The 25489-nt window shown below is 37.7% G+C and overlaps 1 protein-coding gene across 2 annotated transcripts in view; it reads left to right on the top strand.

Annotated features, from left to right (window-relative positions):
• Positions 1–256: 256 nt before the first annotated feature.
• The window catches only part of LOC117402951 (A-kinase anchor protein 12-like), a 60755-nt gene continuing 35522 nt past the window's right edge, over positions 257–25489 (top strand). The window contains exons 1-2 of one of the 2 annotated variants that reach the window (XM_034004667.3): positions 257–451; positions 560–681. In XM_034004667.3, coding sequence (XP_033860558.3) covers positions 562–681 — 120 coding nt within the window. In that variant the 5' untranslated portion in view covers positions 257–451; positions 560–561. Of the gene's footprint in view, positions 682–25489 lie in introns of both variants that reach the window. The other variant, XM_059024126.1, reaches the window with a different exon arrangement.

Consider the following 25489-nt stretch of genomic DNA (forward strand, 5'->3'; position numbering starts at 1 on the left):
TTTAATTCATACTGACATCTGTACAGTCAGTCAGTTTTTTTTTCTTTTCTTTTCTTTTCATAATAATAAGATGCTGTACACCCGATCACTTTGGGACCAGCCTCTATTATCCTGAACCTGCTGCTGCGTCAGCATCTCGGACTGACGGAACAGTAGGGTTCTTTCATCATGATACCTCCTCACCTGATTAAGTTCATTTAGATCGACGTTCTAATTTGATTACAGTTTACGTTCCTCAGACGCTAACATTTAAATTTGGATCAATCCAGTTTTCTTGTTAGGTGCACATAAGGGGGTCACTAGTCACCAGCAACCTTTCTTGTGCATTTTCATCATCTGATGCTGCAAGGCGTGACTGATCCTTGTTCATGTGATAGAGAAGGGGAGGCGGTTCTCTAAAAGAGTTTGCAGGGATCCCGATTGCATTACTTGAGTCTGACTACCCAGAAAGGTTTTGGAGATAGTATTTGTTGTTGGATTTTTTAAAAATATATATTTTTTGCAGTTGTTGTCATATTTTCTTCTAACGGTAGAAAAATAATACGGTGTTGGTTTTCAGCTATGGGAGCAGCAACATCTGCAGAGCGAGCTGGAAAGAGTGAAGAAGATGCGACAACTAATGAAGAGCAGAGTGAAGCAGTGGATGACGAGATTCAAGAAGGAGATGAAGCTGATGCCAAGGTAACATTCTTTACTCGCTATATCTGTCTAATTTCTATATTAATTAAATAACGCGTGTTTTCATGGCTTTAAAACTTGCAGCCGAGGTAATCACGTAGATTGGAGCAGAAGCTTCCTAGAGGAAGCATTAGGGGCACCTATTGGGGAAGCATACAGCAGTAATTCCCACAGAAAAATTAGACAGGGATAAGAAATGTCACCATCTTCTGAAATACTACCCCAACGTCACTTTATAAATAACTTGTGCTTTTTTATATAGGTCTACAGCACTAATACTGTATATATAATTTTTTTTACTATTGTTTTACTGTTATTATTTATTAATTGTATTTGTATTTACATGTTCTGTTGTTTAAAACCTTTAAATTAATTATCTGAGTCATTTAACAGCCTACTGTTTGGATCAGTCTTGTTCTCTATAAATATTCGTAATGATATCCGCAGTTGCGAATCCGCAGTAATAAAATTCTAAAGGGACCTACTGTCTGTTCTATTAAATTAGGAAGCCGTACAGTATCAGTTATTTAAGTATATAGGCTACATACAACTTCTCACAGTGCGTGTAATGTTAATATATGTATACATTTGTTTAGTAATGCAGTAAAAAAAAAAAAAAAAAAAGTGTTTCAATTGCTCAGAATGAAGCGATTGATACAGTACTTAAGGAGAAAATAATATGACTAATTCAAGATTCCTAAAGATATTTGTTTTGTGTTACAATTTGAAATTGTAGCACATGTAATATATTAATATTCTTAGCTACTTCATTCCTTATATTTGACCACAGTTATACCTGCTGTAATACAGGAAGGTGAAGCATCAGTTGTGAGATCATACATTTACATTTGAGTAAAAATGTTCCTCTGTCATTTGATATTTATTGTTTTCTTTATACATTCTAAACATTGTATTTAACATGCTGGAATGTTAATGAACTTCATGAAGTGATGTTAGGTTTATTATGTGAACAAAATCTTGCCTGGGCAACTTCACTATTTATTAATTAGCTGCATTTCAGCTTTTCTCATTAAAGATATAAACAGAATACTTAATCCTTTAATTGAACGTCTGCTGTAATTGGGTGTGGAAATTACTTTGTGACTTAACGTCAAGCAGGGGAAGAAGTCAGAGTGTCAACTGTACTCAGAACTTTCATGTAGTATTCAGTTTATACCTCAAGTTATTTTTCTTTATTAATTAAAGTGAGGCAACTGGTTGTGTTTTTGTTTGTTTCAATCAACTCATAAGTACACACCTAGTACCCATTGATGATGCTAAATGATTTAATCTGTTAACATCAGCATAGCATTGTTTCACATTTTGCAAAATGACTCAATTTCATTAATAACAGTAACGTTATTCACCATGCAAGTGTCAAACATAAAAAAGTAAATCCTCCTCCTTGGGAACCAACTTAAAATAAATAGCAGTCAGATGAAAACCTTTCCAGCCAACCATACCGGCTGATTACATTATCTTTTGCCTTATACTTTTCTGGAGAGCTCAAGTAAAGCTCATGGGAAAGGCACCTATCATTGCTAAAGGCTTACACAATTAGACTGGTTGACAAAGAAGTGTATAAGCAGGGCTTTATATTATAAAACTTTGCTGCGTACTATTAGAAAACATGGCAGACCATTTGGTTGTGTTTTTTTTTTTTACCAGCCCTATTGAGCTGTACCGGCCCTGTTGTTTTTACGTGTTTGTAATTTTCTAATTCCAAACATTTAAAACCAACAGGGCTGTTCTAATAAAGGTAACATCCTTTTATTACTTGAAACATTTTTTTTTGCATGTATTGTATTTGATGTCATTAATCTCTGCATTATTTTGGCTAAAATAATAAAGAAGACAATGTTTCTATGTAAATACTTTTATAGTAACCCTAATAAATGTGGTGTTTACGGTACAAAACTGTTATTAATTGTGCAGTCTGAAGTATTGCCCTTGTTCTGCAGTTTGTATTAAGTTCTGTTCCCAGGGGGTGGTAGTTATGAGGAAGTGCACGTAGTTCCTCAGGCTTGTTTGACTTTAAAACCTAAAGAAATAATCTGCTGCTTATACTGGAAGGTTGGCAGCTGACTGTGGAGTTGGGGTCGTGCAGCCCCACCACTGCTTGGGACTGAAAGGGTTTATTGTGTACCTTTCGGATTTCCAGCTCCTCCCCCTGACATCTCCCAATGTCCACAGATAAGAACTTTCTCTCTCTGTGTTTAAATACACATTTGATTCATTTCACTCTCAGTATCAGTTTCTCAGTCGCTTTGCTGCTATGAAGGTCAACACCTATTCTGTATTGAAAGTATCTGAAAACACCAGTCCTTGAAACGGCTAACACATTGTTGGAAGGTATCAGGGAAATCTCGCCCACTGTAGCTCACAGTTTGGTTCCAGTAGTGTCCATATATACTTTTTATGTACTGGATGTACAGACATGAAGGTTACTCACTTTACTGTTCCCATTATTCTAGTCTAAGGATTTTGATACAGCGTAGTACCTGTAGGATTACCCATCTGGTACTCTGATGGCAAAGTCTATAGAATCTAAAGACTGATAACAATTTAGCTTATAGGATCCAGCAGGAACGGAGTCAGTAGCAGTATAGCCTGTGTCTTCAGAAATCCTGGGTCTAAAGTGTTTGTCATGAGGACAAAAATTGCATTCCAGAGCATTAAGTTGATATAGTTTATTTTTTTTTGTTCTAAAAAAATTGAAACTGATCGCTGAGTGATGAACCTCATGAACATGGAAGCTCCTTGTATTGTGATAAATTCTTTCAAATCCAAATATTCGCAATTTCTTCGCATTTCCTGTTGTTAATCATGTTTTTACTTTACCATACCTACTTGTGATTTATCTTGCCTGTGCTTTACTAGGCCCTCACATTGCTTTACTACCTTTATGGTATACTGCAGTAAATGTTTCAAATTTTAAAAGTGCTACCTCAGACAGCAGTAAACTTTTTAACAGGCTTTGAAAGCGTTAGCAGAGATGTTAAGCACTTTGCTGGAGATGAGGCTGATAAAAAGCCTTTCCATGATACAGAGGAATTTAAGAAATGCTCAAGTGTTCTTGGAACTAGGTCACAGGCTGCTGAATTAATGAATGTGCCGCAACTCTCTCTTGTCTTCCTGAAAGTAGAGTGCTTTTTATTTTGGGATGGACAGACATTAGGGACAAAGCAGAGTCTGACTCAATATATATCAGTTGCTGCAGCATAATGAAGTTAGCAAGCGATTTGCAGTTCCAGCTCATGTTAATCCAGCTCGCTATTCCAGCCTGCAGTTCCCTATTCCAGCTTGCTATTCGCTATTCCAGCTTGCTATTCATTTTTCCAGTTTGCTATTCAGTTTTTTTTGTGCTTTTTTGCAAATAAAAAACATGAATGTGGAGTTTTACCGCAGTTTGATGTTTGCTTTTTTTCTTCCATTTTCGAACTGTAGATGAAAAGAAAAAATGAAAATTGAAAAGCACAAACAATATTTTCAGTTTTTCAATTTCCGAAAATGGTTAAAAAAAAAAAAAAAAATGGGGGGAAAATGCAATGAGCTGATATCTATAAACTACACAGTAAAAAATAAATCTATGGTGCAAATATTAGGGACACTTGATTTTGCTTAAGTTTACAATTATTAAGCACAAAAAGTAAATATACATTGTGAAAATGATGAGTGGCTCACCTCTTACTAACTCCAGTCTATCTCATCTGGTAACTTGTCTGTCACTGAGGCTGCAGACCATGCCGTCCCCTGAGAAAGAGCACAAGGAGGTAAGTGACATGGTCACACAGCTGAGTTAGGATTTGAACCAGGGTCCTGCTAATTACAAGCCCATTTCTTTAACCACTGGACCAGAAGATTACAAAGGAATGCAACAGGAGCTTCTAAACCAGGGGTGCCCAATCCTGGTCCTGGAGGGCCGATGCCCTCCTGGTTTTTGTTCAAACTGTACACTAAATTGATTACTTGGACCAATTAAGCTTCTAATAAGGGCTTGATTGGTCCAATTAAGTAATTTAGGGCACAGTTGCAACAAAAGCCAGGAGGGACATCGGCCCTCCAGGACCAGGATTGGGCACCCCTGTTCTAAACACAGACTGGGATAGAATACTAATAGATAATGAAGCTGAAAACGATTTAGGGATACAGTGTTAGAAATGCCGGATACATTTATCCCAAAAATGAGAAAAGGTCAACTTAAGAGAAAGAATGATGGGTAAATCGATTTATTAAGCTGGGCATAAACATGTAATAAAATGATATCTTTCTATGAAATCAAAGGGAGCAGCCTCACAAATAGAATACAGAGAGGCCTGTAGGGACCTTAAAAAGCAGCCTAGGAGAGTGAAAAGGGAATCAGAGAGACAAGTGGCTAGTAACTTAATCCAAAAGGGTTTTTTCAATATGTTAATGCTAAAACTAAACTGAAAGAGGAAGTCAGTAGTTTACGTGACAACAGTGGAAATTTAGTGACTAAAGACAACCAAATCGCAGATGTATTTAATCAATACTTTGTACAAGTATTTACAAAGGAGGATTTATACAATATACCAAGGTTAACAGAATGTACACAAACATTATCACCAGAGTTTGTTATAGAAGAGAATGGAGTACTAAGGGAGCTAGCAGCACTTAAAATAAACAAATCCTCAGGGCCCGACGGAATCTGTCCAGGAGTCCTTATGGAAACTAGAGAACAGATTTTTAAACCACTATGTTATATATTCAATACATCTATAAATAATGGAGCCATCCCACTGGACTGGAAAATTGGCAATGTTGCTCCTATATTTAAAAAGGGAAACAAATTTGACCCTGGGAACTAAAGACCTATAAATTTAACGTCAATCATATGTAAAATCATGGAAACTATAATAAGGACCAAAATGGAGGAATATTGATATAGTAACAACATATTATAAGTGATAGCCAACATGGCTTTAGGGAGGGTAGATCTTGTTAAATTTACTAGATTTCTTTCAGGAGGAGACTACTAGAGTGTACAAGGATAGTGCATATGACATCATCTACTTAGATATTCAAAAAGCATTTGACAAAGTACCGCACGAAAGGCTATATCTAAAGATTAAATCAGTAGGAATAAATGGTAAAGTAGCAGCATGGATTCATAACTGGTTACAAGATAGAAAGCAGAGAGTTATAATAAGAGGCCAGGCATCAAACTGGAGTAATGTAACAAGTGGGGTACCACAGGGATCAGTATTGGGACCATTGCTATTCTTAATCTATATAAATGACTTGGACCAAGACATAATCAGTAAACTATGCAAATTTGCAGATGACACAAAACTGGGAGGGGAAGCCAACTCCCAATCAGCAACTTTAATAATACAAAGAGATTTAGACAAGATTCAAGCTTGGGCTGACACATGGCAGTTGAAATTTAATGTGAATAAATGCAAAGTCTTGCACATAGGGCGTAAAAACATTACAGGCAAGTACAGCATGAACAGTAATGAAATAGAGGAGGCTCTGTATGAAAATGACTTGGGGGTAGTAGTGGATGAATCTCTTAAGACAGAGCGGAAAAGCTATAAAAAAGGCAAATAGAATGTTAGGTTATATAGTCGACAGTTGAATTCAAATCAAGTGAAGTTATATTAATTATACAATGCACTGGTACGACCACACCTAGAATACTGTGTACAGTTGTGGTCAACATATCATAAGAAAGACATTAAGGCAATGGAGAGAGTAGAATAGAGCAACACGATTAATTCCAGGATTGAAGGGCATGTCATATGAAGATATACTGAAAGAGTTGAATCTGTACAGCCTAGAAAGAAGGAGAGCCAGAGGCAACTTAATAGAGGTATTTAAAATTGTCAAGGGGTTTAACAAAGTAACTGGCCCACATTGTACTTGCGAGTGTGTGTAATGCACATGGTAATTGGGTCCCTGTGTTACTGTTGCAATACCCCACTCCCCCAGGGCTCTGGCACATGATTCTGATATAAGAATTAAAAAAAAAACAGCATAGAGGTGCTTGTGTATAATGATTTGATAGTGGATTTTAATGTAACAACTTTTAAGTAATAGTCAAAAAGCCTCCCCTAGATCAAGGATAATATATTATATATGTTTTTATATTATTATCCTAGATGTGTCTACTTTTTTTGTGATTGGGCGCTACAGATAGTGAGTAGTTTACTGGTGCCGTCAAATCCTGTGCATTTAGCCAATAGGAAAGCTTATGATTCCACACAGGGAGCCTTCCCATTGGCTGTCTGGTGTGGAAACAGCGGTACAAGCTGCCAAGGGGCTGCACGGTCTGCAGCCTCAGTGACAGGTAAGTTACCAGATGAGATAGACTGGAATTAGTAAGAGATGAGCAGCTCACCATTTCCACAATGTATATTTATTTAAGCAAAAGCAAGTGTCCCTAATATTTGCACCATAGATTTATTTTTTACCGTGTGCTTTGTAGATATCAGCTCATTACATTTTGCTCACAATTTCTTTTTTTTGTGATCAATTGTTTTTATTTTCCATCAAAACAGCTTATACAAAAGATCTTGAGAGAATCTGTACAGTTACAAAGAAAGCAAAACAAAACATAACATAACATAAAATGAAATTAACTATATACATTGGTGTCTCAGAGCTTGCGACCCCCAATTTTTTTTTTTTTTTAACATTTTTTGCCATTTTCAGAAATTGGAAACCTGAAAATATTGTTTGTTCTTTTCATTTTTCAGTTTTTTTTTCCATCTACAGTTTGAAAATCGAAGAAAAAAAAAAGCACAAAAAAGTAAAACTCCACATTCATGTTTTTTTATTTGCAAAAGAAAAATTGAAAAGCAAGCTGTAAAAATCAATAGCAAGGTGTAGAAATGAATAGCAAGCTGTAAAAATGAATAGCAAGCTGGAATAGTGAATATCAAGCTGGAATAGGGAACTGCAGGCTGGAATGGCGAGCTGGATTAACATGAGCTGGAATAGCGAACTGCGAACTGCGAACCGCTTGCTAACTTCACAAACATAGTTGCTGCTAGACTTATTACAGTGTTCATTATCTGTGTTTACATGCTCAGCCATTGATGTACTATTGTATATGTTTGCTAATTGGTTTAGTTTGCAGAGGTGTATGTGTGTGATGAGGTAGAGGAGGTGAATAGCACTTAGGCATATTCACTAAACAGAGTGCCATCAGAATGTTACTTGTGCAACTACTGCATATAATTTATTAATTTAAGTAGACCAGACTGAAGTCTTTCCTTTCCATATAAAGAGGATACATTTAGCCTTCTCTGCTGGTGTGTTGTGTGGTTATTACCACCCCCCCCCCCCCCCCCTCCAGAATGCTTTAAAACTATGAGTGTGTTGATTGATGTACATTTTTTGGATGTTCCAGTCCCTGATTCTCCCAAGCATCACCACTAGTTATCCAGTTCATGTGTTTCAATAATTAAAATGGTAAAGGGAATTAATACAAGAAATCTGGTAACACATTTGATATGTTTTTTGGTATATTTTTCACATATTATATGTATGCAATGGTATTATGGAACCGTATTATGACCATTATGTGTTTCAAATGCACTGTGTTGCCTTACACTGGTATTATTACAATTTTAGGGCCCTAGAGGTGATAATTTGCATCTCGATGAAATAACCTTCAACAGCATCCTGCTTACTCTAAAGGTTATCAAATGAAAACATTTGCATTGGGTCACATGTGTGGTCTCTTGCCCAATGTGTTTTAAATTAAAAAATGTAATTCACTTTGTAAGTTTACATTTAGATTATACATCAGTGTCACTTTCTGCACTCCATCCTCAATTTAGTTGTCTCCCATGGTGTTACATGTTTTATGGTCCATGAAATTGAGTTTTTTCAATGTGATTTAATGTAAGTGGTGTGCCGACTTCTACAGTAGTTGCCTATTATAAAAGATAGCCATATTACAGAGATGTTTACGTTAAACTTTTTCATATTTATAGAGAAACGCTTATCCAATTGTGATGAAGTTTATTGAGAGCAACAGAATCTGGCGATACTAGTATATGGAGGAGTTAAATTGGTTTTCTATCAGAATGCATGAAGTGCTGAAAACGTGGAACAATTTCACACAAAACACTGGGTACATTCTCCTGCCCGTGTTCAGTAATAGATATACATTTAAAAACAAATAACAGGAGTTTCTTGTCTCTCAGTCCCCAGCTGAAGCTATTGAGATACACTTCTATCCAGACATAATGGTTCCACTGAGATTTAAACTAAGTCATATTTATATTCACCATTAAACAGTGTAAACATAGAGCTTTAATAGAAATATTGTTCTGTTTTTTACTTTGTCTTGTGACCAATTTGTGGTTCTTATATAATTTCAGTATTACTGTTTATGTGCATTCCACGCTCACAAGTTCTACATTTGTAGGGTTTCTTTTTAGAAGAACTGTTCAAAAGCCAAATACATTCCTGCTGCTTGTTTTGACGTTGACTAGAGTGCTCTTTAGTGGATTATTTTAGCTGGCATTAAGACATTGAGACTTTTATGTTGCAGTAGCCAACTCTAACAACTTTGGGTAAAATGCAATTAATAGTATTCCGTTTTGTTATTAATTTAAAATGGGATTCAGGCATTACAGCTGTCAGCTGAGACATTTGCCCCAGAGCTGTGTTTTCTCAATGTGGGGTTTGTAGGGTACACTCACACACACACACATACACTCTCTAGCTGGAGTCCTGCTCCTGATTAGCTAGGATCAAGCTGGGGCAGTGTGAAGAGTTCACAAACACAAAGCTAATTGATAGTGAGATTCTGAAGATCCTTCAGACTGTGAAGTGAGCAGGGGGGATTTGAGTGTGCAGGAGAGTAAGAAGTCAACAGAGCCCCAGGGGCTAGCTTCCCTCAAATCCCTAGTGAGAACAGAGCCCCGCAAGAGGGACACAAGGAATGCTGAATTGAGGAATTGTACTAAATGCAGAATTGAAAAAGAGGTACTGTCTGGATAGTTAAAAGGTTATTTTTTCACTTTACATGCTATGGAAATGTTTAGCATCTACTGAAAACCTATATATATATATTGTATCAAGTCTCTTGTAACCGTGGTGTCACTAGAATGCTGATTTTAAGTGTTTTTTTTTTTTGACTAGTCGATATTATGAAAACAAACTTCATCCATTAATTGTTCTTCCCTAATTAATGGATTTCTGAGGTGCAAATGCACAGTACTATTGGTGCATTAGAATGGAATGTGTTGGGCTTGTTAATGGGCAGATTCGTTAACTGGTGGAAAAAGTCTTTTTCTTGGCTTTCTCCGCCATCCACCGATACGAGTGCGAACTGCGAGTACGAGTATTTTTTGCCTGGCTATACTGTGCCACACAATGTGCAATGCTAGTCTGCTCTCTCTTCTCTTATGTCTCAATCTGTTTAAAATGTCTCCCACATCCAGCAGTGCTTACTTTTCCAAGGTCATGGTGGTGTTACTGATGGTTTAACTTACCATCTAATCATTTTGCCTCTACCAATTATTAATTTGTAACATCTTTTTGCAACACTGTCTATGTTCCTGAATAAGGGATGAGAGTATAATAGATTACAATGTTTACAGTTGTAGGTGTTGTCTAATGGTCAGGAGTTTGCAATTCAAGGTCAGGCGTTTTAAGTGGAAGAAATAAAGAGTCATGGGAATGATTGAAACTGCTTGGTGTGTGAGGTTAGACCAGCTATGCTAGCCCTCTACAGAGTAAACTGTGTAATGAAACAGAAATGCTGTATTCAGTATATAAAACACACTTGAAATTACTGGTCTGCTGCCTCTCTGGGCCTTGGTTCTAATCTGGCTTTGGTCACAAGATTTAGTGATTCTCAATCTATCCTGCGGTGGACATTAGTCCAAGTCACAATATCCAGTGCAGTCGGGTGTCTTTTGGACCGTGCCATACTAGAGCCAGTGCCATTGTCTTTCAGCTTTCTTCATCACTATATTAAGTTCCTTTTGCAGTGCACCAGCCTTTTGCAACATGAATTGTATGGATCAGGAATATGTATTAATATGATGTGGCCATGTGAGCATGCATGCTTGTTCCAGATGCCCTGACATTTTGCTGGAGTGTGGAAAGTCTGATGCATTTGGCAAGGTCAGTAGGGTCAATAGTGAATTAGTGAACAGTGCTCTTTAATTTCCTGGTACTCAATAGGTTGCTAGGGGACCAAATGTGGCCAACAGGTTTACCCATAATTATTAAAATGAATTTTAATGTATTAATAGGCTGTTAAATACAGTACTATCCAAATGGTTAGAATACAATGTTATAGATTTAAAGCACTAAGTTTGTAATTAATGTGTTAAGTCTGTTACTTTAATCTATTATGTAAGTTCAATAGGGTTCAAAGTTTTTACCCCAATTTAGCTTTTAAAAGCATTTTCTCCACTAACACTAGCCCTTCATAGTTTATTTTAATAAACTTCACTGTTACTAGGGTGGGCAAAACGTTTTTTTTTTTTTTATTTCAACAAACAAAACCCCAAATAGGTTATTAATAGTTTTTACTTAACTTAAACATATCTGAAATGAAAATTAAAAATAAAAGTTTTAAAATGTTTAAAAATGCTTTTTTACGCACCAAATTCGACTACAGTTCCCATCCGGTGGCCATCTTGGATTTAAGTTTTGCACTCTACTGACTTTAGCTTTTAGAATTAAAAAAATATAAAAGATTTATCACTAAAATATTGTATTTTTTTTGTCGATTGATAGGCGGTTACGTTTTCGAAATACCGCCTCAAAGTATTTAAATACATTTTTTTTATGTTTGATGCATATGTTAATGCCCATATAAAAAAAAAACCTGAGCTGATGAGGTGTTTTGAGATCAATATATGAGAGACAACAAGCAAAATGGAAAGTAAATTGCACATGATATGTTTTCTTTAATTACTATATTATACTTAAATGTGTGTTTTCGAATCTGAATTAATATTTGTATTCAATTTTTACTAGTTTCAAAATGCTTGAGATGGTGATATTTTCTGAAAGGGTTGTTTTATACAAGTGGCCACCCCAAATTGGCAATTAATTGACCAATTTGGGAACGGCCACATCAACAAGGAGGGGACTGGCCCCAGCCCTTCAATATTTAATCCAAGCTTAAATTTTAACAAACGTTATTTACAATATTAAAAAGAAACAAAAATACTAAACTGTTATTTACATATGCAGACCTTTTCACAGGTCCTCTAAAGTGTCCCACGAACATGTTTATTTGTATTCTAAAATAAACATTCTTTAGGGTCTGTTTTGTACATTCTTTCATACTTTCATGTTATTTGCACTAAACTTATCAGTTATCTAGATGCTGACTAGAATTGTTTACATTCCGTAACGGTAGCTCTGATACAAGCTTGCTCTGCCCTTGAAGCCTGCTTGCCACCATGGCACTTTGTGAGCCAAGCAGGAATGCCTCTGTACTTGCAGCAACTAGGGGGTTATGAATGTCATAGTCAAACAGTGTCATAACTCTGTTATAAAAGAGACATTTTCAATTGTGTTATTATTTTTTTTTTTACCCAGTGGTGTTTTCACACTAAAACATTTTACAGTAAACGTAAAGAGCTGATATTTTCAACATCAACATATAGGCTTATTAATCTTCTCCAATAGTTTACAAATATTTTCAGAACTGTGTGGAATATTGCACCCTTTTAGGGGTAGTGTGCAAAGTGTGGAGGTGCTTTGCCATTTGAATGTTGAAAGTTCAGATCAAAGTTCACATCACGGGTAGATATTCCCTGTCAGATGGCGGTTAGACAGGATTTTCCTAGCAGGAAAATTGAAGATTTGTGGTTCTTAAACCATGTCTTCAGGTTGTGGGGTGCAGGACTAGAAATGTATTTCACATAGCAGTGGTGGCTCTTGATCAGCTGCCAGTCTTATAGTTGAAAACAAAGGGTCTGTTTGTTTGGAAACGGAGCTGCATTCATTTTCCATTTCTTCTTTGCCCTTCATTTTAAGTGGACACGCTCAACAACTGCAGCCAAAAAAGCCCTATCCACCCTTAGGAAAGTGAATAGCTGTATCTCAAATTATCAGAGCCAAACAAGGATTAGAAAAGCCATTTGAAAAAACTATAGACCCATTGTTTGTCAGGGTAGTTAATGGTGGCCGGTGCAACTCAAAGGGCTGTGCTCTTGAGTTCCCATAAATCCTTCAAGGATGCATAACATTCTTTTAATGGGATGAAGAGTGCAGTGGAATGTTGTTTGCATGATTGGTCAGGTGAACTGAAGGCATTAAGGGAAAGAAAGGGGAATTCTCTCGAGAGAAATGTGTGATTAGGGATTATCTACAATTGGTTGCTTATGAGGGCTTTACAGGGATATGTTAAATTCTAATGTAAATCCAACCAAAGCCCTGCAGGGTCAAAGGGTGTCCCCTTAAGCTGGGGACCACACTGCAAGATAGAAGATTGGGGTATTCCTGCCAGCAAGTATGTAAAATGTGGTTGTGCCCCACCCCTGTACGTATTTTATGTGTTATATGTTGTATGTAGTGTGTTATTGTTGGTGTATGTATAAGTGCATGGGATATAATATGGGGTCTGTGTAGCACCAGTGATTTAAAATATATAGTTGTATTTAGGCACGGGGATTGCACAATCACTTCACGTGCAGATAAAGTATGTAATGGTAAGTGAACATGGGGATTGCACAAAGTAGTTCACGTGCTGGGATTCAAGTGATTAATTAATTAGTAATTGAATCCCGACACAGCTGGATATATAGAGGCACGAACCACTCACTTGGGGTTGGGTGTTCGATAAGTGGAGAGTGAGAGAGAGAGAGTGAGAGAGAGAGAGAGAGAGAGAGAGAGAGAGAGAGAGAGAGAGAGAGATTTTTTAATTTTAACCCTTAGCGGTCCATTTATTCACTGCGTCTCAGGCGCGTCAGGTCCAATTTATATTCACACGCGCAGTTTATTTTAGACACACTGTTTAAAAGTATTTTTTTCACAGTAAAACTGGTTTAAAAGGCACTACATATCAACAGGACACTCAGTACTGCATCTTCAGCCCTGCCCCATCCCTCGTTCGCTGTTTTTTTTTAACATACCTCTTGATAGTAGTGCATACCGATAAATCATCTCCTGATCACTTGTTTTATTACCAAACTCCTCAATAATGCGATCCAAGTCATTATTTTATTACTATAACATCTAAAAAAAGCTCTGCAAATGTCTGTGATATTCTTTGAGCGCTGGGTGCAGAAGCAGCTATCTTGTTTGTTTATGTCCGTGTGATGCCGGGGCTATCTGTATTCATGAGATACGCCCCTTTTTTTCCGGCTTCTCTCGGCTCCTATCGATCTCACTCGGCCATTGAATGGTTTTCTCAGCTTTTTCCAGAGAAAAAACGACTAGAGACCTGTTTTTTGCGTCTTTTTGATGATGTCGGACAGGGTCCGACATTGGACTGGAAAGGGAAAATTGCAATGTCGGACCAGGTCCGACACAGGACCGCAAAGGGTTAATGCTCTGAACACCCTGCATAAGCTAATTAGAATTGCTAATATTCGGAACTCTGTTCATTAGTGGACTGTTTTAGTAACATGCAAATGTCAGTTATGCCAAAATTCAGAACCCTAATTAAAAAAATATAACAGCCATATTAAAAAAAGCTACAGAATATTTCACATGTTGTTTTTAAATTGAAAGCTATATTCACTATATAGGACCGCGAAGGGCTAAAATCCCTTTATTGAACAACACAATAAAGAACAACAAGACATTAAAGTAACTTAAATAAAACTAGTAAATTCCAGCACTGGTCATAATAAACAAGAATAAAACACAGATAAATAACCAAAACATTCTAAAAATAGCCAAAGAAAAAACCTAAAAACACACAAACAATTTTTAAAAATTAAAAATTAGCTTGCCATCTTCATACACTGCACACACCCCATCCTCAATACACCACCTCATCATAAAATTATCCATGTCATTCATCATGCTCTTTTACCCTGGTTACAACCAGGGTCGCTCCCCCCCCCCCCCCCCCCCCCCCCTCCGGCAGCGAAGGGGAGAGCAGCACCGAGGGGAAATCAGGCTCACGCTTTGGGGCCTGCCTGTCCGAGAAGCACTGCGCCACGAGCTCCAATGCTGCTGGGCTCAGGGAGGCCCAGATCTCTCCCAACACCCTCTCTATGAAACGCACCGAGCACAGGCCTAACACTGCAGTTGACTCCGCCCCACTCTTCCATCGCCACTCAGTCCAGTCTACCAGCTGACCCAGGGTGGGGACTCTGGCCTGTAAAAACAATAAAAAAAGCTGTTTAGAATTAACAGCATCAATGTTAAAAATTCTATTAAATAACAAAGGCTCCTCAAAAATAAAACATGTACAGAGGCTTTCATCTGTCCTTAAAATCTTATCTAACCCCCAGGCATTTAACATGTTCCTGTAAAAGCTTTCCAGCTAAGTGCTAATAACTTTACTGGGGGTCATTAAAACAGCTGCCTGTCTAAGCCAAGCCCCCAACCCGCTTGAGGAGGGACGAAGCCATGCCTCTTCAGTTCAACTTGGGGGTGTACAGCAGCCTCTGGGCTACCTGCAATCTGAACGCAGCGACCCGGGAGGGGATGTCAATCAGCCCATGCCCCCCTTTGTCTCAGGGCAGGTACAGTACTGCTGGTCTCAGCCAGTGGTTTCCATCCCAAAAGAAATTAACTAGTTTTCTCTGGACCTGCTCCAGCAGCCCTGGGGGAGGGTCCAGACACATTAATCTGTGCCACAGCATGGACGCTACCAAGTTGTTAATCACAAGGACCCTCCCCCTGAGGATAGGCGGTTTAGCAGCCACTGCCAGCTCTGTAGCCTTCCTTCTACCTTCTCTAGCACCCCCTCCCAGTTTCGCTGCATGAATGCCTCAGTTCCTAAGTACACCCCCAGCACTTTTAGTCCAGTTCTGTTCCACTCCAGCATCTGTGATAGGGAAGGAGGAGGCTTTCTCAGCCAGCTCCCTGCCAGGAATGCACCACTTTTGGCCCAATTCACCCGCGCTGAGGAGGCTCTTTTAAAGCCCCTCATGCATGATTCCAGCACCGCCACATTTTTATCATTGGTTACAATTAATGGTTAGTCCAGCGCTGCCACTGCTGCTGCCGCTAGCCGTTCTGAGCTTAGGGCAGGCTTGCTTCATGTGCCTTTCCTCGCCACAATGAAATGTGTGTCATGTGTCAGAGGTTGCGAAAATAACACACTCTTTTTCCTCTACAATAAACCTCCAGGCTACATTCAGTTCCTGTCCTGGGTTATGCGGCAATACAAACACTATGAAAAGACAACACATGTTTCACTTCGGAGTTCTTACAGCCTAATGGAATCATTCTAATAGGGGACATTATTTTACCGTATCTTGCCAATTCTCTTTCGATCACTACATTTGGAATTAAAGGGGGAACATTTGATAAAACCACTTTCTTTAGAGGAGTTGAAAGAGGTAAAGCAGTAATAAAAGGACCATTGACAGAAAAACCTTACTTCACAATTTCTTGACTTAAAAACAACAATGGCCTTATTCATACATGAAGCAGATTTAATGTTGTTAAAACCAATTGTCTTACCAACCGAACATCCTAGAACTAGAACTAGAACATCCACGGAAACTTCGTTGTCGGGCACACACCTGAACCCGTGTCTCCGTGTCAGTCCCTCTATCCCGCCGGAGTGCAAGCCCATCTCGGACTACACACACTAACTTAGCCTCTCAAACGGCAAGACCAATAGATAGATAGATAAATAAATAAATAAATATACAATTCAAAATATAAAGGCTAAATAAATAACGTTTTTAAAAGAAACTTATAAAATTCCTTTTAAATTAAGCATGTAAAAACAGTAAAACCAAGACTGTAAAAACAGACCTGCACTATTCAAACACACCACTCTCAGTTCGCAAGCCCCTCCTACAATCCCACAATCCTGAGAGAGAGAGAGAGAGAGAGGGAGAGAGAGAGAGAGAGAGAGAGAGAGAGAGAGAGAGAGAGAGACAGAGAGAGAGAGAGAGAGAGAGAGAGTAATTTAAAATAACAACAATTGCTACTGGTGCTAAACCACCTCAGCACGGTACTTGTTTGAGTCATTGTTTTGTTAGTGTCTGTTCGTTTGGCCAACGTGCCGTTTTGTCTTGTGTCAAAGTGTTTTGTTTTGTTTAATCTTTTTGTTTAACAAGAGCTGAGGGCCATAGCGTCTCAGTTTCACCCTGCAGTTGCCTTGTCAGTGTGTTTCTGTTCCAGGTCTGACGTCATCCACCAGCCCATTTGTCACAAACTGCCATTAACCTGCTGAACAAGCCGTGCATGACTCCAGCACCATTACACTTTTTATTAAAATTACAAACTGATATGTCTGGATAAATAACCTACCTTAATATATGGGGTAGACCACATTATCCAACTGGCAGTTCATGCAGCTCCCATGAATTTGTGGGGGAGGGCTCTTCTAACTCATGGTTACTTATAGTTGGCTAATACAACTATTGTTGTCATGTTGTGAAGACTGCTGGTAATTAAGTTATGTGAAATTATGTGAAATTACATTAACAGGAAGTCATTAAAAAAGAGCTTCTGGCAAATGTCATGTTTCAGACTTCACTGTAGTAGAATCTGAGGGTGAACACAGCAACCCCTGAAGAAACAGGCAGCAATACCTCTTGTCACAAAGAATAAGAATGTAGATTTGGATGATTCTACACAGTCATTTGTTGACAGTAAGAGACCACTGGGGGCTGGATGACAAACCTTATTAATACCAGTTTTTCCTAAATTGCTGTTATATTTTGCCACTAACACTGTGTATAAACCAGTAGAGAACCTGCTGTAGTCAACAGCATCTGCAACTAGAGTACTTGCAGCCATTTCATTCTCTCAGTGATAATGATACGTTTTAAACCACTTTACTTAATTGATATTCTTTTCCATTTCAAAGGACTTCATCAGTGAGGTACAGCAGGTTTACAACTCTTACTTGTCACGCTTGATATTGATGGGACTCTGGACTGGGACAGGTGGGAAATACAGTGTAACTAATCCAGTCGTTATACAATATTTTGCTTGTTGGGTAAAACATGATGTCAATTCATGCATGTGCTGATCTAGCTGAAAGAAATACCCCACTATACTAACAAACAGCTTTGTAAAGCGATATACTGAAGCCCCATTAATGGCCAAAGTTTACTGTACCAAGGAAGACATAAAAAAGACACACTGCCAAATCAAGGGAAAATTATATTTAAAAAGACAGAGCTGTGCATTGAATTCATTACATTCCAACTTAAAGGTCTATAGGAACCTAAAAGGGGCAGATTTAAACGCAAGGTTTTTGCTATATAACTCAGCAACCAAAAGGTAATTAAAAAAAAATATTAATATACATACTCCTAACTTGCCAAATGAAACGTGCAAACAAAATTTTACAAAAAACAAAAAAGTCATGCAGTAATGGGTTAAAGCTGGAACAAGGTCTAAAATGTGTGGGCTGTCAGTTTTCTAGTAAGATTTTATCATTGCTATGAAGCTGTTTGCCTTGACTTCAACTTTTTTCAGATCCTGACAAAAGGGGAAACAAAAGCAAGGACCATGCACACTGACCTGTACTGGAAACAAACAATACATTTGGCAGTGTGGAAGCTTCCTTCATCCCCATGCCTCGTGTGGTTTGCACAGCTGTCTAAAAAAAACACGTGGCTATGTGTACAAAACCTTCCCATGTTTTTTGTGATAACAGAGCAGAATATGCACATGGTTGTTTGGGGGATGGTTGGATTTGAGCAGCATTAAAGTGTATCTTTATACTTGTCAAAGGGCAATTCTTAAAAGTGCTGTCTCATGCCTACTGCACCAAAGGCAGCCCTCCTGAAACAAAAAAAATGTTTTGACCACATATGTATAAAATATTATAAGGTAAGTTGAAAAAACAACAGAATTTCTATTTAAAACATTTTCTATTGCAACTAAAATCTGCGGATTACCTTTCAGTTTAATCTCTTTCTGATAGGCCTTGCTGTTCTTGACTGAGGTTGCTAGAAGTATCAGGAGATTTAAAAAAAAGGGGGATTTCAGGAACAAATTAACTTTTTATTACGTTCAGCACTGTTTAGAGATTTGTAAATGCAGTTTCTAATTATTGTTTTAAAAATTGACATCATTTTAGAGTTAATACTTATTTTAGTGTTAATACTTATTTTAAAGTTAATATAGGTATTTTAAACCTTCAAAGGTTTAAGAGTAAACTATGTAAACATGTATAGAAGATTAAGCAAAGGGGAGAGCATTTTTGGATACACTTCAAAATAGAGGTAGATTGACTTCCCAGTAGTTGCACTGTAGTTACTATTTGTCAGATGTACTGCATGTACAGTAATCAGCATGCAGAGCTCAAGTTATGAAAGTACATACATTGCCAATATGTATGTTTGCTAAATGCAACTAATCAGTAGTGTATTTCATCTAAGTGAAATGCTTTAAATTATTCACTGTTGTTTCTATACAGCTGCTATTGGTCAAGGTAGATGAGCAAGATACATACAAACTGTGTGCTGCATGTTCTTCCAGTGATATTGCTACCAGTTATATGTACATTCTCATAGGGCAGTGTAGTTTCAAGGTCAATTTTGCTTTTTTGGTATAGTTAACATTAGTGAAACATTTTGAATGAAACAGCTACCGTTCCATACAAACTGCACAGTGTGTAGAAAAGCTAGGACAGCAGTGTGGAGTAGTGGTTAGGGCTTTGGACGTTTGACCGGAGGGTCGTGGGTTCAATCCCAGGTGGGGGACACTGCTAAAAACCCAACTGTATAAATGGGTAATTGAATGTAAAAATAATGTGTTAACAAAAACAAAATTTAATTCTATGTAAAAATAATGTGATATCTTGTAACAATTGTAAGTTGCCCTGGATAAGGGTGTCTGCTAAGAAATAAATAATAATAATAAAAGCTACAAGGCAGTCTCTTCCTAGAAGTGTTCTTGGGATAACTATATTGAGCTGAAATCCATCCACCCTTTTCAGAGGATCAATCAGAATGTTAGAGGCCAAGGAAGCCCCAATTATCTGAGCTGTGCATTCACAATGAATTGTTCATGATTGTACACATAAATCTTACTGAAAAATAGGTGCAGAGATTTATATAATTACCGTAGAATCTTCTGCATTCTCTTAAACATTAAACCTGTTAATACCAGTGTGAAGGGGCCCAAGCCCTGTATGTATTAGTGCTCTTCCAGTTTGACAGGGATAGGGTTTATACTACCCCTGCCAAATACATGTGCAGACTGTGGCTGGGACAATTGATTAATTAACAATCAATTAAGCCCAGCCACAGGTGTGTAAAAGGAGCAATCCCTCCACTCAGCCCAGCGCAGCTCAGCCCAACCCAATCCAACCCAACCCAACCCAACCCAACCCAACCAAACCAAAAGGAAGGCTTACAATTCTCCTTTATATCTTCCCAGGCTGAAAGCAGGTAACTACCTCCAGAACATCCAGAGATGATTACCTGCCAGTCCAGCATCTGCCTGGGCTGTATTGTATATAGTGAAATATTTATAGACACAGTACCCATTTATTTAATGAACAGTTTTTTTTTTCTGTAAATAAACACACACAGAAGTGCTTAACCTGCCTTCTTTTGACTCTGTCTGCTATTTTACAGCCATTAAAGGCTGCACATGTTTGGCAGGGATTAACCCTATCAGTGCCAAACTGAAAGAACAATAATATATACAGGGCTTGCACCCTAACACAACCAGTTTTTTGCATTTTTAAATGTTTTGTTAAATACGTCTACTATATATACATATAAAATGGTATCTAAAATGCAACTGATCATAAAACTATGAGGACATCAAATACAAAACTTGAGCATATTGTTCAATAAATCAGCTGGTCCTGTGACCCACTGTGACTTCTGGTTTTCATTCCAACTGGGTTCTCAGTTACTTAATTACACCCTTAATTGAACTAATAATGTGCACAATTAGACCTTTTTAATTGTTCTCAGCTCCTAAAAAGTAGTCGATTTCAAGTTACTTATAAAATTGTATAGTTAACTTGAAATCTCCAACTGTATGCTGAAAACAATTAAAAAGGTATAATTAAGCTAATACATAGTTCAATTAAGGGTTCAATTATGTAATTGAGAACTCAGTTGCAATGAAAACCAGAAGACGCAGTGGGTCGCCAGGACCAGGATTGGGAAACCCTGCTCTAACGCATGGTGTGATATGATTAGTGCGTTTGAATGATGCTGATTTGAAGATGGCTGACATGGAATGGAAGATAACAAGGGCACTCACTGACTCAAAGTTATCTGATAGCTGAGGGTTTGAGTTCAGGCGGTAGGACTGAGGGAAGGTGCGGGTGAACCTGGTTAAAGTGGGGGCTGAGTCTGTGTGGTTAAAGAAACAGGCTTGTAACCAGGAGGTCCCCGGTTCAAATCCCACCTCAGCCACTGACTCATTGTGTGACCCTGAGCAAGTCACTTGTACTCCGTCTTTCAGGTGAGACGTGACTCTGCATAGTGCAGATGCATAGTTCACACACCCTAGTCTCTGTAAGTCGCCTTGGATAAAGGCGTCTGCTAAATAAACAAATAATAATAACAAGAAAAAACAAACCAATCTTTAAGGACAATTGGACAGTTTCCACACCCTACTGGATTTGGCTTCCTAAATGTTTCATGCCCTAAAAGCAAGTTAACAAGCTACAGTATGCATCATTAAAATATGTTTTAAATGGTAAACAATGTTAAGTAACTCCAATGCCTTTTGGAAATCTGGGTTATGTATATTTGAATGTGTTACAATGAGGTTTTTAAGCAGGACCATGCTTTTCTGAATTATCAATCAAATGTGGTGCCTGTTCAGACAGGATGAAAGCAACTGTCACAAAGATGGACTTTTGTAGTAAATGTATGTGAGTAACACTAGAGTGTGATCTATTAGTTGAATCATTTAGTGTTATGCTCCTAGTCTGTCAACTATAGATCATCATTTGCTAATCTTTGTTTGGATATTTCAGATACCTAAATGAAACTGTATCTATATCTAAGGGACAGTATATTAAGCACACCTGGTTTTAGTCTAGGAAAAAAATTAATAATCAGGCCCTAATACTTTCAGTTCCTGCCAACAAAATAACATTGCACAGTGGTCAGCGCAGGAAGCAAGCTGGACCACAAGGTCTACTAGATGATGGAAGGTTCCCTGCTGTGCCAGAAGTTATTTGTCTTTCAAAACTTGAGAGCTGCTTTTTCTGTGGTAAAGTGATACCAGCAGTGCGGCAGGGAATATGTTTTCAGCCAGGTAGACAGATATCTGTTACAAGGCATGGCACTTCTGTAGTTCAGCTATGCAATCATAATTAACTTAGCTTTACTGAGTCAGCAGAATAAGTGCATTGCCAGCAGGGTAGACAGCCACTGTTTCAGCATTCTGGCAGGAGAATGGAGTCACTGCAGCACCACATCCCAGAGGACTCTCCTGTGACTTACTGACAATTTCAGGAGGAACAGGGCATCGACTGACCGGAAACTGAGAATCTGCTGGCAACAAGACATGGTCGTAATGCACTCATTTTCTAAACTCCAATAACTATGATTTAGGGCAGATTAGAAGAATGATTATCTAGTATTAAATTATTGTCTACAATAGTTTTGTGACTTTAGTTTAAAGGCTTCCCAAACCAAGCAGTTGTATGGATGAACAAGATGTTTTTACTATTCCCAAACCATGGATGAAAGAGGTGTTTTTACTATTCCCAAACCATGGATGAACAAGATTACTATTTTTCAAGACAATTTGTTTCAAGACTGATTCAGCTTAATTAGATTTTTTTTTGTGCTTTAGCATTAGCGTCATTTTAGTTTTTGGAAAATGTTTCTCTTTCCACACACTGCCTAAGATAAAGATGACTTTAGCTAAATCCGCCTTAAAGTAAATGTACATTCTTGTGCGTCATTAACTGCAGACTGCATAAAGCTTGAGGTGCCCAGCATTGTGGATTTGTGTCTCTGTACCTGATGCCTAAGCTCCTTTGATCCAAGAACTCCAATCCCAGCAGGAAAGGAAGCAATAGAATGGATGCTCGCTTTCCTGGAGACACGTACTACTGCAGCTGTTGGAAGGTTTGTCCCAGAGATCCTGTTAGCAAGAATTAACTAGCCACTTGATGCTAAAATTGTTTGGCCTCGCTAGGACACTATTTTGTTAATTGACAATTACCATATCGGCAAATGCTTTTTAATTCATAGTTAGCTGAAATATAACAAACTAGTTTTAAAGTAACTATAATATGTATATTACTATACAACCTGTTAATCTTTAAGTGGGGTTGTCAAAAGTTTTTTGATTTGTATTAGTATGGTATATATTTCGCATAAATATTTAAAAAAGTCAGTGTTAGTAAAATAGTTTGATAACTTTTAATTGACAAAAAAATTCCCCTTAGACAACACATTTCCAATGTTTATGTTTTAGTAAAATGTCATACTGTTCTTGACTATTTTATGTTGGATATGCCTGGAATTGAAAGAAAACAGTATTGTAAACACATACAGTATATTAATCAAATTCAGGGTATATAGAAAAGCACAATTGTATCTAATAAATGGCCAGCTTTTCATATAACATCAACTGCCTGAAATGAAGACTTTTCAAAAACTGCAGAAATCAGCAGGCATAAGGGTGCAATAAGTTTTCATCCCAGGGACAATTCTGTCGTGTTAAATGTAAGCTTTTACTCCATTTTAAATTATTTCAGATATCAAATCTGATAAGCTATGCTTACTTTCAGAAGGTTAAATGGTTTGCCAACTTGTCTTGACAATAGTCTGATGTAGATGGTTTCTATTTTTCAATCTTACATAGCACTTACAAATGGAAGTTTGGCGTTTACTCATCACCAGCTATCTACAAACCATTTCCAGAGTATATCAGAATAACATCATCATTGACTCATGGGCTTGTTATGAACTGAGGCCCACATTCTTTCTCAGTCTCTTGCTGTTTAAGGCTCAATATCAACTCCAATGAGAAAGCTAAAAAGAAGGGGAGGGAGAGGGGCTTAACAAAGGGGGTTTATTTTCCTGGAGAGTTGCAATTAAGCTTTGCCAAAAGCTTCCTTTATCTCCGGGTGGGGTGTTTGGAAGAGGCAGTCAGGCTCCAGAGCACAGCAGAGTGGCGGGACAGGGTGGCTGCAGAATGTCAGACTGAGAGCATGTTTGCGGAGCCATGGTCTTGAAAGTGGGAGGAGTGGGAAAGAGACGTCATTCTTGGGGGGAGGTTTCTTCTTGTCCTGCAGTGTAAACTTAGCCAAGTGGAGCAGCGACTCTTTCAGGGATAGTTACACAGTATGTTTTATACTGACATTTTTCTTTCTGGAGGATTATGTTTTTTCTTACTTGTGAAACTCTGGGATGCATTTTAGAGATGATTAGCTAAAGCTTTTGATCATAGTTCAAATTTTGCTACATTTTTTGTCCAATTGCACTGGCTGACCCAGGAAAGGTACATGTGAGCTTCCCCTCTAAACTCATCAAAACATCAATGTAATGTAATTTTTATAAGGTCAGATTTACTTCAGCTGTGCACAATGTGAGCTAATGAAAATCTACCCATGTGGCTTTTTTTTACATCTTATGTACAGTCACAGGCAAAAGTATTTGGGCAGTTAAAAAAGATGAGAAAAACCACAAAGAAAGTGATTTCTATCATTTCTAATTATTCTATTGAAAGATGTAAATTAAAGTGGAGAGTCAGCTTTATAATAAAACAACAAATTATTACACAACATGCATAAAATAAAAAATATCATGCAAAATCTAATTTCATACTTTGACAAAAGTATTTGGGCAATCAACGTATTTCATATGAAACCCATTCGTTGCAAATTATTGACAATTATCATGATTGAAAACCAACACCTGATGATAATTATAGAATAAATAAACACATAATCAAGTGCTGAAAAATAAATTGGAAATTTGTGATTCAAAAAAGCAACAACAATGGTTAGAATTAAAACTAAAGAGTACAGCAACAATCTCAAAATGGCAGTGATACAACTAAATGAAAAAGGAGAAACTACCAGAAAAATAGCAGAAAGACTCAGTTTACCGAAAAGCACTTTGTGGGCTATTATTGACGGACACAGGAAAACAGGAACTACTGCAACTAGCTCCAGGTGTGGAAGACCAAGAAAGAATTGTTCGAGCAGCCTGGCAAAATCCTCGGATTACTGCAAAAGATTTGAAGATGGTCAAGAAATTCATGAGGGAACAATTCAAAGATACCTAACAAGATGAATGTCCATGATTGAAAACCAAGATGCAAACCTTTATTAAAAACAATTCACAAAAGACGGCAATTGGAATTTTCCATTGAATACTTGAAGAAGCCTGATGATTTCTTCAACCAGATTTTATGGTCAGCTGAATCCAAAATATAACTTTTTTTCACGAAGAAAGCAACAATATGTTTGGAGGAAGAGAGAAGAATTTAAAGAACAAATCATCATGCCCAGTGTTAAACATGGTGGTGGTTGTGTGATGGTATGGGCTTGTTTTTCCTCCTCAGGCACTGGTGACCTTTGTATTGTAGAAGGATCAATGAATGCTGCAAAATATCAAGAAATGTTGCACTCTCATTTATTACCCAGTGCTAGAAGGCTTATTGGACGGAAGATTATATTCCAGCAGGGTAATGATCCAAAGCATTCTGGAAAAAAAGGAAGATTACAGTTATGAACTGCATTTTTTGCATGTTATTTTTCATTGTA

Source organism: Acipenser ruthenus, chromosome 5 (genome assembly GCF_902713425.1).
Source record: "Acipenser ruthenus chromosome 5, fAciRut3.2 maternal haplotype, whole genome shotgun sequence".
NCBI classification, from domain to species: domain Eukaryota; kingdom Metazoa; phylum Chordata; class Actinopteri; order Acipenseriformes; family Acipenseridae; genus Acipenser; species Acipenser ruthenus.